The 18,128-nt window shown below is 43.3% G+C and overlaps 1 protein-coding gene across 1 annotated transcript in view; it reads right to left on the bottom strand.

The window, feature by feature from the left end:
• Positions 1 to 3,992: 3,992 nt before the first annotated feature.
• trim71 (tripartite motif containing 71, E3 ubiquitin protein ligase) overlaps positions 3,993 to 18,128 on the bottom strand; it is a 44,914-nt gene continuing 30,778 nt past the window's right edge. Inside the window, exons 4-7 of the mRNA XM_034095066.2 lie at positions 15,073 to 15,315; positions 13,309 to 13,806; positions 9,843 to 9,983; positions 3,993 to 9,633 (exon numbers count right to left, since the gene is read on the bottom strand). Coding sequence (XP_033950957.1) covers positions 9,061 to 9,633; positions 9,843 to 9,983; positions 13,309 to 13,806; positions 15,073 to 15,315 — 1,455 coding nt within the window. The 3' untranslated portion in view covers positions 3,993 to 9,060. The remainder of the gene's footprint in view (positions 9,634 to 9,842; positions 9,984 to 13,308; positions 13,807 to 15,072; positions 15,316 to 18,128) is intronic.

The following is an 18,128-nucleotide window of genomic DNA, read 5'->3' as shown; positions in this document are numbered from 1 at the left end:
GCAAACACATAAGTAAAACTATGAATGATGTAGAGCAGTTTCGGGGTGACTAAGGTGACAGAGGCTCTCCGCTGACTCTGGTTTGTGGCGCCACCAAAGCCAAACAATCTGGATCTCTGTGGCTCCTTCTCAGCTAATTGGCTCCTCTGAGAGCCACGTACAGCACCAACACACACACGCGCACGCGCACGCGCACACGCACACACACACACACACACACACACACACACACACACACACACACACACACACACACACACACACACACACACACACACACACACACACACACACACACACACACACACACACACACACACACACACACACACACACACACACACACACACACACACACACCAGCCCGGGGCCTCCCATCCATCTGTTTGGGGCTCACACACACAAACAAACACTCACACAGGTGTGCTCCTCAGCTCAGGGAGGTTCCAGCCACCTGCTGTTGTGTTTGATCACACCGTGTCGTGTCTTGTCATTGTGATTTTGCAAACCTGCAGTTCACGACTCAACTCGGTCCAAACACCCTCTCCTATCTCTGCCTCCCACCTCCTCACTGCTACCTCTCTGTACCCGGGCTCTGAAGAACATCACACAGATGCTCCATGGTACATTTCACACAGCTTACACTCTCATCCAGTCCTCCTCTTCATCTGATCATTCATTGATACTCTTTAACCACAAATCTCCTCCTGAAACATCTTTCCTCAGTTCTGCTCTCGGGGGCGAATCTGAAACGTAACGCTGCTGACATCAAGTTGTGGAGGCAGGCAACTACAACTGAGTCTCATTCTGCTGCACACCATTATTGTTTTCTATGTATACCCAAATGAGCTTTATTCAGTGGTGCTAAGTAACTAAGTATTTCCATATTCTACTTTGTTCTTCTACTCCAATACATTTCGGAGATTAATATTATACTTTTACTCCACTACATTCATGTAGTAACTTTTTATACTTTGCAGATATAGATTAATGATAAACATTATGATCATTATTTAATGAAGACTTTAGTTACACCTGGATTACATGCACATACTACCCTGCACTAAATAAAGTCATTTTAATTAGTTCCAACTTTGCCAGCTTTGATAACACTTTAATTAATACATAAATAATTATAATCATACCATCAAATATATATGATTCTGAAATGGGCCAATCTGCAGAATGAGTAGCTTTACTTTTGGTAGTTTCAGTACATTTTGATGCAAATACTTGTTCTACTTTTACTTGAGTAACATTTTGATTGCAGGACTTTTACTTGTAACACAGTATTCCTTTCCTATGGTACTTTTATTCAAGCACATGATCTGAGATCCCACCTCTGGCTTTATTATAGTGGTGTCAGTTATGAAAACATACCCTTATACTACCCTTGTAGTGTCCTTTATAACATCCTTCCCCAAATCATACATTTGAGTTTATGGCCATAAGAACAACGTGCATGCATTTATAAAAAGGTTGAATTCCCCTTTAGTACAACTGCAGCCAGGGGCGGACTGGGGGGGAAAGTGGCCCGGGGATTAATTGACAGACAGGCCCACTTAATGCGCGGCATGTATCGGCCGGCCGGCAACGAAAGTATGTAACTTAACAAAAAACCCTATGCATTTTATGTTATTTTGGACCATTATTCATATAGTAATCACATTACCTGAGCCCTTGAGTTGCCTAGAGCAAAATAGTTACAGCATATATTTAGTGATTTTAATGGTAACAGATCATTGATGCAATAACATTTGGACCCAATTTGCCTGGCTTGACGCATGGAATAAAACATGGGGGTAGGAAGCATCCTCAATGTGGGTGAGACAATTTAACAGGGGGTGTGGGCAGGTGGTAGACCTTACCTCCTCTAGGGGGGTCCGGGGGCAAGTTCCCCCGGGAAGATTTTTTTTTTTAAATGTTGAAGTTAAATGCATCAATCTGGTGCACTTTGACAGCAAAATTAGGGACTACATCTATGGATACATCTCTCAACACCCATATGAACAGATTGACTTTTTCTTTCCACATTTATTTGAACAGCAACTGGAGGCAAAAGTGACTGCACCCAAAACAATAAACCTGCTAGCTAACTAGCCTAAACTCAGTAACAGAATGTGGGCAACACGTTCTTCTCCACAGCCGCGCGACCTCTGAGTCAGACGTCACTTCCCCCTTTTCTATCCTACGGGTACAGCCACTCCCCCTGAACCCCGTTTCCCTGCCAACCCAACTAGGAGGAGAAACACCCCAACTAGGGAGTGGCCGGAACGCTTCTAAATGTGGGCGGGTAGGATTTAGGCAAAAAAAAAAAAATGTATATATATTTATTTTAATTTTTTTGTTTGGCCCTCCAGCACGCCCACGCACAGCACCGGCCCACCGGGAAAACTCTATTCGTTTAAACTCTATTCCCAATGGCCAGTCCGCCCCTGACTGCAGCTCACTGGGAGACAGTAAACAGATCATTGTGTGATACGCAACAGAAACCCGTTTCTTTACATTTTTCACATTACCCTTGACATGTCATAATGCGGAAAGTACATGATTTATAAAAGTAATCACCCACCTGTGCTTTTCCTGTCAAAAGGGAATATGTTTATTGTGATAATATCAGCCATCATTATCAAAAGAACTTGAAGTAATTAATTGATTCCAGATATTTACCATCACTATTTTAAGTGGTCCCCTACTTTTATTGAATTGCTACTCACAGTTTTAATTTGACCTCTGACCTCTCGGACAGAAGCAAAGAGGAAAACAATGTTCTCTTCTTGTTTTTTCCACTAGGGGGGGTTGAGAGCCCATGATGCACTTGTCTGTGTATTAAATACAGTATGTACATAAGGTCATGTGTTTTTGTTTAGTCTTTTAAAAATCTTACATAAAACCAAGAGGACGTAACATGTCGTAAATAGAAAATTGTAATCAAATATTTGCTTTACATTTTTTTTAATATATTGTAAATCCAGAATATAATAATTTAGATGTTATCAGGTTTTGATTTGTTTTAAGCTTGCATTTTAAATCCTTAAACCATTTATTCAGGGGATGGAAAAAGATAGTTGCTCCCTCTTGTCTGGAGTGGTTCAAACCTTCTTAAACATCACTTTTCCAGGTCCAAATCACTCAAATTCAAGGACCCAACCAAGTAAAGTTGACATGGATGAACACACCCTCGTGATTTCAAGAGGCAGGTGGTGTTTGAAAGTAAAAGCCGACTTCCGGAGACACACATGCAGACTGTGGAAAACATGTTCTGTTATTGTTAACGTGGGTAAAACACCAGATCAATATATAATGCATCTGTATAATATCTAAAGCAACCCTAAGGGCTTTTGAAAAGTGGCTTCAATTTAATAAAATAATTCATCTTAAAACAGTAAAATACCAGATCTCTATCTCCAAGAATATATAAAACTGTATGTACTATTACATTTTAATTTGTATCTTTTATTTACTATTATTATTTCAGACATAGTTTTTCCTTTTTTCAGAACAGTACATTGTCAATTATCTTGTATTTAAAACATAACAAATTGGTAATAACTGAGATTTCTAAATACAATAGATCAAATAAAATACAGTCACTATAATACCATATTCTGTGCTTCATCTAAGATAAATGGTCACAAGAATAAATAGATAGTGTTCGTTTAGTTTAAGAGAAAAAAAAGACAGAAGTCAAAGAAATACAACTTTATTTAAAGTGTAAACCAAAAAATGCATAGGAAATGTTTAAAGTCCACAGAGTACAGAGAGAGCAGCAGGTGGCCAATATATTATAGTCTCCTTTACTTTATTTAGACTGAAAACCTAACATCTGCACTTAAACTTAGCAGTGTGAGTGTGTGTGTGTAAAAGAGGGAGGAAAGGTTAGACTGACACACACCCACACACACACACACACACACACACACACACACACACACACACACACACACACACACACACACACACACACACACACACACACACACACACACACACACACACACACACACACACACACACACACACACACACACACACACACACACACACACACACACACACACACACACACACACACACACACACACCCAGGCCTGCATGAGGAAGCGCCAGCAGCAACCATCTAAACTCAGCGGACCACCCCGGCCCGCCCTGCCTCTTGGACTGTTGGAGGATACATTCAGTGGATTTCTGCTTACACAACATGGATGCAGCGCACAAACACAACACACACTCACACACACCCAACAGCCGGGAGAACAGGACACAACGCAAACAAGATTTTTGGACACGATTAGCTGGCTGTCAGACTCTCAGGCCTCCCGTCGGGGTAAGGCTGTCGTAAAGCTGGTTCAGAACGAGGTGCTGCATGTTTCCACCACACACACGATCCCACCTCTCACTCGAGGTATTGCTGGTGTGGAATATTTATCACCCAATAGAAAACTCTGCGTTGTGTCTTGTTCTGCGACCGGCAGCCGGTTGTGGGGAGCAAGCATCAACAAGACGCCGTTTAACCATTTTCTTCACAAAATACATTCTAAAAGGGCCAACGGACGTCAGGTGGTGGAGAGCGTTTGTACTTTTAGTAAAAGAAAAATTGGCAAAAAACCAACCCAAAGATTAATCAGGGGGAGCTAATCGAAAGTGATTTAGAAATAATTAGTTTTATAATATGTAAATGGAGCACACAAAAGAATCAGACTAGTACTGAGAGGTCATAAGGAGAGGAGGGGGAGGGGGGTACTACATCATCACTACGGGACACGTTTCAATGAGACACCTGCAGGGCAGGGCTGTTGAGAACTACCTGAGTTTTTTTTTTTTTTTTCTTTCTAAATTTTCCAACATTTTTTTTGTCTTTCTGTGTTTAGAGTATACAATCATTAAAAGAGGGTCTACGACCTTGCACATGTCACCTGGTGCAGCTTTGCTTTTTCTCTCTTACACTCTTTGTCCACACAGCGGCTTTGGAAAAAGCTTGGAGGTGGGCGTGTCTGAAGCTTGACCAACAACCAATCACATGAATCTCCCGCCCCTGACACACAAGAAGCGGTTTGATTGGCTAGAGCTTGTACTGGTATATGATTCGATTGGCTGACGATTCTGCCGAGGCTCCAAAAGTTGAACATTGCTCAATTTTTGCAGCCTGAAACGCCAGGAAAGCTCCGCTCTGCTTCCCACAATGCAGTTCGGCGAAAAGTGACGTCACCCCATTGAAAGTGAATGGGCAGAAGCGTGGAAGAAGCTTCCAACGCCGCTGTGTGGACGGGCCGTTACAGCCGTGAGAGGCCAGCAATAAAAATGGTGGACAAAAACCACAGGGGCCCAATAATAAAATAAAAATAAAACACCGAACAGGAGTGCAGTCAACCGATCATGTGCTGAGCAGCCGTCGCCGCACTTCCTGGGTTCTTATAAAGACGAGGAAGGAAGCCGATTGCTAGTTTGTGCTGCAGAAAGCTAGCTGCTTCTCACATGACAGCGAGCGAGTTCCCATTACTAGGTCAAACACAAAACGGCCACCTTGTGGATTCATCGTATTTGGGGAGGTACATCTACAGAAGGACAATATGTTAATATGTCTAATATTCAGACTAAAGGGAGTTAAAGTAAATTAAGCACTAATGGTGGAAGGGCGCACCTGCCTTCTGCATTTTAATCTGAAAACGGCCTCTTTTGTTTTCAGGGCTTGAGGCTCGCCTGGCCCAACAGGTTGTGCTCTGCAGAGCCTCTTGAGAACAGGAAATACAATCGCAAAGGTCAAAGGTTAATCCCATCCAACGCAGCCCTAAACACACACATACACATCTTTGGGTATATATTTTGGTAAAAACCATCCCAATAGTCGGCTACCCCACCCCATCTGAGTTTTTTTTCAACACCTATCAATATAATACAATATAAGGACTTTTTAAAGCATGCAACAAAAAAAATGAAAAACATATTTACGTTTTAAAATACATTTTTTTCCTCTTTAAGAGTGTAGACCTAAGGATCTTAAAGATAGAATTCTGCAATAAAAAAGAAAACTGATGCAACATGAATGAACATTTTCACAGAGTTAATACTTAAAAGCAAAAAACAATCTTACTGGTGAAACTAGTGTTGAGTTCAAAGCAGCTGGGTCTATGGAATCAAACTGGCTCGCCATCAATGTGCTAATAGCTCCACTTTAATATTAAACCAGGCTGTTGTAATGCCTTAGGCGTATTCCTATGATGCGTTCGTTTAAACCGCAAATTCCACACTGAAATATTTGTAAATTGTGCTGAAAATTGAGGTAATTCTTGTGCGTTCAAAGGCGGATTTGTGAAGTTATCAACTCTTTAGAAGAGGCCACATCCTCTTGCCCTCACCCAAGTGTAATCCACATGTTCATCATCATTTTGAGGTAAATTGGGCCCAGCCCTCTTAAGTGCATCCAATCAGAGAGCGAGGATTTATCCCCAGGTGCTCTCATGATTCCACGTGTATCTGTGATGTAACGGTCCAGTGACACTTGTCGTCTACAACTTCTGGTCCCAATGCCAACTCCGTTTGGCACTGAACTCTCACAGATCATTTTGGCACGATGCTTTCATCTGAAATATTTGGTTTCTTGATGATAAAAGGCATAGTTCACCAGGCATTTTACAGTAGATTAGACAAACCAAAAAGCTGCTCAGGGTTGCAGGATGGAGCGATGACCATAATACAATTTTTCTCTGTTTCAACAAAACCATGATCTTTGGTCCAAGAGCTATGGGACATGTACTGCACTGTAACACAAGAAGATTCAAAGAATGAGGTATATCTGTAATGCATACAAATCAGACGAGGTATGCTTAAATATAAGAGTAAAAACGTGGTATGTGTAACAAGTTGAGGTATTTAAATGTTTAAATGCACAGTAGCTATGAGTGACACACTTGAGGTATTCAGGAGTTGAGGTATATATATATATACGAGAAAAATGAGGTAAAACAACCATTGAGGTACAGGATATCTGAGATATGACGGCGTAAATCCTCTCCTCTGAGGGGAGCGCCGGTCGGTCATTCTTTTCAAAAGGTCCCAAAATGTGTCGCTAGGCTAAGGAAGTGGCTAACAGAACCGAATAATTGTCTAGTGCTTCCAGTGGGACACGGATCAAACAAAAATGGCAAGGGGATTTAAAACCCTGCAAGAGTTAGTAGCGATTAGTTTCTATTGAGGTACAGATCTGAGATGCTATTCTGAGTCTACGGGCCTTCTAAAAAGGACCAAAGATGGGCGAGGTTTGATTGAGGCGATAAATGCGGGGGAGGGAAAGGGGGTTATCTTTGGTGCGGGTATCTTCTGTTCTCTACACCACGAACATCTGCAGAAATCTCCTGTCACATCCTGGATCAAACAGCTGCAGGTCATAGCGGGAAGTCAAAGTGCACGTGCATGATAAACTCACGTGCACTTTGTTCTTCTAAGCCTTACATGGACAACGCTATGACCTCAACTCCAGGCCCTTTATGAACTCGAGACTTCCCAGCAACAATGATTATTTAAGAAAATGTTTTTAAAAAGGGGATATTTTTTTTCTTCTTTAAATCGCCAAATCTACAGTTGGCCATTGTACAGAAAATCTAACTTTGGTTAACTCCAGTAGTCTATAGACCTCCATCTTTAGAGGAATCGGTCTACTGACGCTCAATCTGGAGGTTTCTCCTCAACTCCAACATCAATAAATAGGGCAGGGCTTCCTGATCGAGCCCTCTCATTCGACTAAATCCCGGGCCCCAAGGAGCCACAGACGGTGGCTTTCAACCACCATCCAAATCAAAAGGATTGTAAATGTCAGGCCTTAAATTTGATGTCATTAACGTCGTCTGGACAGCCAAATCAGGTGTCTACTTGTGAGGCTTTTGTCACACAGCATGCCTCATGAAAAAGGTGTCATTCAATTAAATGATTAAATCTCTATGTTAAGATCGCTAATAGATCTGGATCTTGGAAACACAATTCATCACCAAAATCCTTTGGTGTGCTCCCTTTTCGATACTGCATACTTTAGTTTGCATTTATGCAGCTGACTGGAGAATAACGACTGAGGTTGTCTTGACAATAATTCTTCCAGTCTTATGAGACACGGTTGGGGAAGGGGAGTATTGGATGATCATATTTTATAACAGGATTTATTTTAGGGATTGTTTTGGAGATGACTTTATATATTTTTAATTCTCAATAGATTCACTCAGCCAGTAAAACTAGAGGGGGAGTCTGATCATTTCAATCAGTCCTACGTGACCTGAGCTAAATTAGATTCTTTCTATTTTGGCATCGCTTCGCGCTCTCCTCTTAGGCGATCATGACGAACTCCGCAGAGCAACAAAGAGACAAGGGTCGATGCATAAGCAAAAAACTAACCATTAAAAAAAAAACATTAAAAAGGACACTAAATCCCTCTCCGAGAGAAGCCCTCGAATGAGAATAAATCATGTAGCCTCGACAGCGGTCTGAGTATTGTCTCAGCAACAACATTCAGGAGGTTCACTTTAACTCATATTTCGAAATGCACAGCAAGAATGTCTTTAATCCTGTGCAAATATCAACTGAACAGTCTATTCTTTTTGTGTCTTTCTTAAATAACAAAGTATAGAGGTAGGCTTTTCTTCTTTGTAAAACTTCACGGACTTTAAACCTCTGCTCAGTGACTATGAGTACATTCATAAAGAGCTAAATGAGGTAGGTGTGGAGCAGAGGGTACAAGATTTCGAGAAAAGTGAAAAAATCCCTGAGATGGATACTAAAGAGGAGCTCACAGAGAGGGTTCAGAGCAGCTGAGACCGGGGAATGGAAATATGGCTTTTTCTACTGATTATCAATTTGTAGAGGTCCCCTTTGTCATACATACCACAGATATCTGATTGGAAAATATATATCAATACACATGAAAAAAAATCTATAGTTTTAATTTCCCTTCACTGCAGCTTGCTCTCAACCCTCTCTGCGCCCGCCTCCTGTTGAGTCTGTTGATTCATTCTCTCGCCTCCATTTCCTTCATCAAGAAAACTGCAAACGGAGGCGGAGAATGCAAAAAAATAAATCTTAAAACTTGAGGATGCGATTATTTCCAAAGTCAACGACCACGATGACTCCTTCGGGCGTCACAGCCACACCGGAGGGGCGGTCCATCTGTCCGAAGCCATTCCCCTGTGTGCCAAATTTGCATAAGAAGTTCCCGTTGGGCTCGAACACTTGGACCCGGTGGTTGCGGGAGTCGGCCACGATGATGCGGTTCTCGTGGTCCACGGCGACGCCCTGGGGCCGCAGAAACTGCCCGTTCCCGGTGCCCTCGGAGCCCAGGAAGCGAGCCGACTGGCAGTCCGGCCGGATGACCAGCAGCCTGTGGTTGTTGAAGTCGGTCACCACCAGGTGGTCTTCGTGGTTAAAGGCTACGCCCCTGGGAGAGTCAAAGTGTTTCCACAGGGCCCCCTCGAAGCCGTACTTGTTGAGGAAGGAGCCGTCGGGGCCGAAGAGCTGCACGCGGTGGTTCCTGGTGTCCGAGACCAGGATCTTACCCTCAGAGTTGACAGCCACATCCCAGGGATAGTTGAACTGCCCGTTCTTGGTACCCTTTTCCCCAAACTTCAGCAGGAACTGGCCCTCAAAAGTAAACACCTGTCAGACAAAGCAAATGTGTTAGAGTCCAACGTGTTTATATCTGCAGGAGAGATAACAAGCATGTGGAGCTGTGTGTTTACACGGCATTAAAAAGGTTTTCAGAAGCTTAACATGCTTTTTTACAATAACATTTATTCTCCAATGTCTTCTGGACTTCCAATTCACATGTGGAATGCCAGCTAAATTAGCACCTAAACATTTTGTACCTGCACTCGGTGATTGTCCTTATCAGCCACAATGATTCGTCTCAGACTGTCACATGCAACCCCGGCCGGACGGTCAAACTGTCCCGGACGGGAACCCAGAGAGCCAAACTTATGGTGGAAGGCACCGCAGGGCTTGAATATCTGGAGAGCGAAGAAACAAAAATGTTGATTCCAATTCAATGAAAGCTCTAATTGTTTAAGAGAAAGGGTCAAACTCAGCTGTGTTTGTGCAGTTTCTACAGAATGTATTCTAATTAGGGGTGTTGAAAATAATCGTTTCTACGATTCGGTATCGATGCAGTGACGGAAGATAATCGATTATAGCGTAGTAACGTTGCTTCCTGATTTTCCGGCCGCGGCTTTACTATAACGTTTTTTTTTCTGTCACTTTAATATTAAATCGGTCGGTGACGCAGAGATCAGGGAACAGACGTGACAGCGGCACAGTAACACGGAGCAGTCTGCTTTATCCACCAACACAAGAACACCAGTCCAGAACCCACAGCAGAAGGACCCGCTCTGAATCACTCCGTGTCGCTGCGGCTCAGAGACACAGACAGGGATTTATGTTTTTCAAAAATAATCGCGTTACAATCATGTCAGGTTTTTGGTGGATTTAATTAAGTCTTGGATTGCAGAGTATGAATGCCCTCTAGCAATTTCCAGACGATATATACGTGTGTAAAGTTTGTGAAGGCAGGAGGAAAAAAGCTTCCGCGATCACCGTCTCCTCTCCGTTCCTCCAAGCCCCGCCCCCTCCGTGAAAATAATGAGTGACAGGCTGATAGTGACCCGATAGAAACTTTATTATTCACTTAATCACTGAGATATAATGAAGCTAATTTAATCTAAAGACATTTATGTTATTGATTTCTGAAGCACTTTCTAAATAATAAAAAGAGAGTTCATGTGTATTTACTGCATGTATGCATTGATGAAAAATAAGCCATGTGCAGTAATATAGAAAATTGAGGATGCAACGCATTGGTATGAATCGTGATGCACCGGGATATCGAATTGAATCGAATCGTTGACAGGATAATCGTAATCGAATCGAATCGTGAGACCAGTGAAGATGCACAGCCCTAATTCTAATGCAGTGGTTCTCAACTGGAGGGTCGCCATTTGTTCTATTAAATGTGTGTGTGTGTGTGTGTGTGTGTGTGTGTGTGTGTGTGTGTGTGTGTGTGTGTCAGAGTCCTGCACAGGTCTGAGTTTCAAGACCCGCTCCAGCCCCGCACCCGCGACGTGCAATACCGAACCCGCCCGCTACCCGCACATATTGCCAATTAGTTCCGCAACCCGACCCGTCGGCACAAGATCCGCAACCCGACCCGAACCCGCATATATATGAGCAGTGAAAACGTGCAATTATTAACACACGCAGTTGCATATTTGTCTCAAAAAGCGTGGGATGTTGGTTATTTTCTCCATCTAGGATGACACCAAAAGCCTCCCAGACGTTGGATTTCGCTCTTGAGGAAGTGTTATTGAAAATGCTGTATTCTCCGCTGGAGAGCTTCACCTCAGCCATTTCGAATGTGGCGCGCACAGCAGCAGATTGATGCGCTGCAGAGGTTATGATTATGCGCGGTCCCGCGGGGGAGAGGTCTGAGGATCCATCCATCCATCCATCTTCTCCCGCTTATCCGTGGTCGGGTCGCGGGGGTAGCAGTTCCAGCAGAGAGCCCCAAACTTCCTTTTCCCTGGCGCCATCAACCAGCTCTGACTGGGGGATCCCAAGGCTCTCCCAGGCCAGCGAAGAGATATAATCCCTCCACCTGGTCCTAGGTCTACCCCTTGGTCTCTTCCCAGCTGGACGTGCCTGGAACACCTCCCTAGGGAGGCGCCCAGGTGGCATCCTAACTAGGTGCCCGAACCACCTCAACTGGCTCCTTTCGACGGTTCAACTCCGAGTCCCTCCCGGATGACCGAACTTCTCACCTTATCCCTAAGGGGGACACCAGCCACCCTGCGGAGAAAACCCATCTCGGACGCTTGTATCCGCGATCTCGTTCTTTCGGTCATGACCCATCCTTCATGACCATAGGTGAGGGTAGGAACGACAATGGCCCGGTAGACAGAGAGCTTTGCCTTCTGGCTCAGCTCCCTTTTCGTCACAACGGTGCGGTAAAATGACTGCAGTACCGCTCCCGCTGCTCCGATTCTCCGGCCCATCTCACGCTCCATTGTTCCCTCACTCGAGAACAAGACCCCGAGATACTTGAACTCCTTCACTTGGGGTAAGGACTCATTCCCTACTTAGTCTGAGGATTTTAAACTAAATTATTATTATTTTAATATATTTATTATGCAATACCCGCGACCCGACCCGCATCATCTTTGTTTTACCCAGAACCGAACCCGGAAAAAAGCGTTTGAAAAAATACCACCCGTGAATCACCTTTTTTGCGGGTCCAATGCAGGACTCTGGTGTGTGTGTGTGTGTGTGTGTGTGTGTGTGTGTGTGTGTGTGTGTGTGTGTGTGTGTGTGTGTGTGTGTGTGTGTGTGTGTGTGTGTGTGTGTGTGTGTGTGTGTGTGTGTGTGTGTGTGTGTGTGTGTGTGTGTGTGTGTGTGTGTGTGTGGGGAAGAATGGAAGCCAAATCCACTTTTCAACACTCAAACACAAAGTTTGTTTTGCAGACTCTCCACTATGTAAGCCACTTGGCACAAACATCAACAGTGTGCAGTTAGCATGAACTGCTGAGTGAATGCTGAGTGGATGGTACATTACTTATAACCACTCTAAATTCAATTAAAGTCCAGATCGCTGTGGTGTTTAGTCGAGACCGACTGAAACAAAGGGTGGAATTACAGACAAAAAGGAACATATATTTTTAGATGCTTTTTTGTTGCTTTCATTTGACTTAAAAAAAATGTGTTTCTTTTCATTTAATTTAATAAATGTTGTCTTTGTTGTGATTGACCTATACTTTATACATAAACATGAGTTTGTATTCGAGGCAAAGTGCATCTGTTCATAAAATAAGTCGATCAATTAAAATGTATTAAGGATTAAGACTTTTTATAGCGTTTGGAGCAAAAAATAAAGCCCTCTTTATAAATTGCTTTAACTACATTTAACTGGCCAGGGATAGTGAAGATTCATAACAAACATTCTTGTGACAGTGTGAATGAAGATCCAAATTTAAAAAAGCGTTTCAAAAGTGTTTTTGTCGTATGCGGAAAAGCTAAAGCGTAGTGGCTGGCTATCAGAATCTTAGGTCCAGGGATACTTCTTCAACGCAACATACCATATACTTTAGACATGAAGCAATAAGAAAGAAAAACAGTGAGAAGAACAGTGCAATACAAATGTAAATCCAGAGACAAGTAAACTATGTAAAAGTAGTAAAGAATAAGATAAAACAGAATGAAAAACTAAAAACCATACAGTGGAATAAAATAATGTAAATTAACTCCAACCAGATGTACGTGTTAAAAAGAGCAGGCAGAAGTCTCTACCTGTACGCGGTTGTTGCTCCGGTCGGCCACCACCACGTATCCCTCCTTGTCCACGCTGATGCCCCAGGGGCGACACAGCTGGCCGTCCCCCTCCCCCTCGTTCCCAAAGGCTGCCACCTGTGACCCCAGGGCTCCGTAGCTGCGCCCCGACTTCACCAGCACCTTGAAGGGGCTGCCCTGGATGTGCTGGTTACACACCAGCACCGACAGCAGGTGCTCCCCCTCACTCTTGGGCAAGTAGCCCACGGTGTACGAGCCGTTCTGGTGATCCGTGAGCTCCACGGCCGTCAGGTGACCGTCCGGGACCGACATGATGATCGCTGACACCGTGTCGCCGCCGGAGAGGCGAGGCTCGCCGTCATGGTCGTATCCAATCACAGTGAAGGAGGAGGGTTTGCCACGAAGGGCAGTTTTTAGACCCTCGCCGTGGGCTTTGGTGACGGGGGCGAAGGCTCCGCTGCTGATCAGACCCATCGACTGGACGGCTATGTACAGAGCCTGAGGGAAGCGTGACGGAAAACATTAGTGTGTTTTAAAGATTTACGCTCTTAACAGAATTCATTTAAATAATCCACAAGGTTAAACAGCCATAGCCCCTCTCCTCCAATCAGTGTTTTGTATTAGTCTTTTTATTGAACATGTTAGAAACAAAACAAACAATAATTATTATTATTTTAACAAAGAAGCAAAAAAAAAATAATTCAAGGTATTATTCTCAAATAGTTTCCGTCATGTCCAAAAGGGGAAAGAAGAAGCTTAAAATCGTTTCTGGTGCTATCCCCTCTAGCGTACATTGTTCATGAAAAAAGTTTAGGTCATTGTCATCCGTTATATTTGATTCATTGTTTTAAACAAATCATTTATTTGTACAAAAACAAATTTCAAACCTTTATTTATACAGATAAAATCCCATTGAAGATGACTTTTACAACGACAAGAAATAGCAAGCATGAGTTCACAGCTCCTGCTCATAACCATTCAGGATTTGGTTTCTACATAATTGTTTTAGTGTTGCTTTTCTTTAAAAGGTCCCATGTCATGGCCATTTCTACTGATCATAATTCCATTGTTGAGGTAAACTAAAATAGATTTATATTGTGCAATCTTCCAAACTCACATTGGTTTCTCACAGCATCTCTGTATAGTATGTGTATTCACTCTCTGTCCTAAACGCCTTGTTGGAGCTCCTGCCCCCCCCTCCCAGTGGCCGTCTGCGAGACAGCGAGACACAGCGAAACCCAGCCCGAACACACACACACACACCTGCAGCCTGGCTGTGAGTCAGTGTGTGTGCTCACACACAAACTCACAGCCTCGCCGCGTCCCACCGTCTCAGGGAGGAGAAATTGGCGGAGCTGCAGCTGAGAAAAGATTGAGTGTGTGTGAGGAAGTCCGCGGATTGGTCAATTTGGGCTTAACCCAACGGCTCTGCGGACGTAATTTAACGGCTCCACGGATTGGTCCATTTGGATATGGGCACGTCACTGTACCCAGGAAGAAAACAAGAAATCCCCAACGAGGCGTTCTGGGGCAGCACAGACAGGTATTTTCTGTGTTAGAGTTTTACTCGCTACAGGGTGTACTTTGAGGGTTTGTGATTCTGCAGACCGTTTGCATGCAGAAAACCCTTCATAACACACAAGGGGACGGGTCATAACCAGAAAAGCATGACATGGGACCTTTAAAACCTAATTTCTATTTTAGTCATCTTTCAGAGGATGTTGTCATGTTATGCGGTACTTTATTTTACAGGAGATGAGCTACCTGGTCTGGAGGAGTGAACATGAAGCGATCGTCCTCCTGCGCCTGCAGCAGACCCCGCAGAGCTTTCAGCTCGTGGATCTGAGTGAGCATTCGCTCTCGGGCCAGCAGGACGTCCAGGTGGCGGCCCTCGTCCAACACCTGGCTGACGGCGGCGATGGTGCTGTCCAACTTGGTCAGACTCTGGTGCAGTTTCTCCACCTGCAGGTACAGAGACTTGGCCTTCACCTGACGGATCTTCTCCACCTGAGAGGAGACAGAACCAGGAACTAGAACGTTAACAATCTCTAAAAAGGCTTTTTATTGTTCAAAAAGCATATAAAGCACACGACAAAAACACTATTGATGCAAGAAATTATAAGGTTATATCTTGTATGATATATTTAAATCAGCACAGATAACGTAAGCAACTAAAACAAACTATTTTGCATTATTATATTACAAAATTACACATTTATGTATTTTAAGGTTTGTCTGTTCCTGAAGTGATGCCACTATATGCACTCTATACAAGTGTGTGTGTGTGTGTGTGTGTGTGTGTGTGTGTGTGTGTGTGTGTGTGTGTGTGTGTCTTACTGATACACTTCATTAAAAGATACCCCGATATAACACACTTCTCTGTGCAACCACATGACGATGTCATTTTAAACATAAGATTGAAAGTGGAATTAAACAAGTCTCCTGGTAATCTAAACCCAGTGTGCCCACAGGGTGGCAGCAATGTGCTGACCATGCCAAGTCTCTCAGATATTCAGGAAGGAGAAGAAGAATATTTGGCTGATATGCTGCTAGTTGCATGCATACCATTTTTTGACTGGGCATGCGCGTGTCTAAAGTCTGGCACAATGCAGGTTAAGTGAAGTGACTTGAAGTAGCAGAGATGCATCTACAAGAGACACTATTAAATGTTTACTTAAAGTTAATGGGCATGGACGAGAAATAGTACATGACATGGTAATTAACAAATGAATGTGATTGACAAACTGTGCTTGACTTGGTATGGTTGTTTACTACTACATCATATTTAATTCTGTGGCATTACTATTCATGACTCCCTGATTGTGATACAGGAAATATGGATGTTATCTTTGTTGGGAAGCTCAATTGAAAATCCTTTTTGATCCTTTCATTCAAACATACCAAATGAAATACTGCAACTGTAGATAGGTACATCTTAAATGTTTGTAATACATTAAAACAAAAGGGTAATACTAATGCATATTCTATAAGTGCTAAATAGTTAGCTGTGAGTCCAATTTGCATCACAGTTAGTACTTCTTAAGCAGTTTTAAGGGATTATTGTAGGTTTGTTGCTTCTGTCTGAACAATACAACAGAAGACAATAGGACAACAATGAGCATACAAAGTCAACTATACAAAGAGATACCAGGGTCTGCAGCTCAACATGAAAAGTGGTTCAGGAGTGATTTATTCAACCGAAGGTGAAGAAAATAAATTAACTTGTCACTAAACCACCTCACATCTCTGTTCCCTTTAGAAGCCAGGTAGAGTTACGGTACAGTCGGTGAGAACAAAGCATTAAAGAGGATGGCAGAACCTGAGAAGCACAGATTGGGCTCTAGCTTACCGGCAGCAAACAAAAAGAGTAAAACACAATAGCCTGACTGCTTCTATGGCTAGAAGGACTTCTGATAGTGGGGAGGGACTGTGAAAGAAACAAAAGAGAGGGGCTCTTTTGTTAATCCTTGGCGTAAGTGGAACTGCAATTTGCATCTGTGTGACTCGAGTTACACTTTATAGCCACGCAGGACAATGACTCAAGTTAGGCTGTCTAATGGGCAGACATGGAGTTTGGGTTGAACACACTCATTGGTAGGTTGGTATGTATTTCAAAGAAGGACTGAGCGAAAAACCCCAGAGACAGCAAGAAGGACTGCTCTTTGATGTAATAACACCTTATCATTTACCATGCTAGCCAACGCCGGTGCTACACATTCACAACCTACACAAGACACACCCAGACTCACACTTTCAAGTCAAATATTTCACCCCTGAGTAACTTTATACTATTGTTTTTGCTGTCATCTCACAGCCATGAATCACTCTAGAGCAGAGCCACAGAGCTGAGTCACTGCAGAGCGCCTTCCTAGATTTAGTTTCTGTTTCCCGGACACCACTGGGAGCCCGTGGCCATCACACAGGCTCACCGTACAGGAAACACTAGCCGAGTCATTTCCAATATCTTGTCTGAGTCAGCAGAGGACAGCTCAACTTACAAGCTTTATTCACCTGAGTCAATGACCGCATAGGAACGTGATAGCATGCCACCACTGCAGTCTTACTCAGCTCAAATGACCAAACTCGGTATTATTGAGGTATCACAGAGGATACTTATTTCTAAGGAATTTCTGTTCTTTTAGTCCCAAGTTGAGGATTTTGTAGCGTATATTGGCAATGATCGATATCATCTATGATTAGGTTAATTTATTTACCTTTAGAGGGGGAATGATTAATTATTAGTTTAGCCAAAATGTATTATTTAATGACTAATCGATTGTTGCTTCTTACAAAATGACCCTTTGCTAAGCCCCGCCCCTTTGTTGTTGTAGTAGCAGCTGCAGTCGGCAGAGCTCACAAGCGCACACACACCCACCTTAATACTCAGAGAAACAAATATTGTACATCTACTTATTGATATTTATAACATGTGTGTGCGTGCGTGCGTGTGTGTGTGTGTGTGTAGGGTGCTTTGGTTGCCTGTAATGACTTTATCAGGGCAGGGATAAGGGGTCCTGTAGTGGTGCATAAAGGATTAAAGAGGGAACACGGGTAAGTGAAAACCTCCTCGCTGACACTCTGACCTGCACACACACACATGCACACTTGAGAGCTGTAAGATCTGAGGGAGAAATACACAGGTCAGTTTTTACAATGTCACCGAGCCTGCTCTCAGGAGGAAAGGGGAAATAAGAGTTGGGTAGACCGGTGGGTGTTCGGATAAATCATCCGTGATGTTCTGTAAGGCGACGGCAACACATTTCCACATGTAACTACCCGTTTTCAGTTGTAGTTAATAGACGCAGATTTTGTGTGTTTGA

Source organism: Pseudochaenichthys georgianus, chromosome 11 (assembly GCF_902827115.2).
Source record: "Pseudochaenichthys georgianus chromosome 11, fPseGeo1.2, whole genome shotgun sequence".
NCBI classification, from domain to species: domain Eukaryota; kingdom Metazoa; phylum Chordata; class Actinopteri; order Perciformes; family Channichthyidae; genus Pseudochaenichthys; species Pseudochaenichthys georgianus.
The sequence above is the reverse complement of the archived record's forward strand: the minus strand, read 5'-3'. Positions and strand labels throughout refer to the sequence as shown.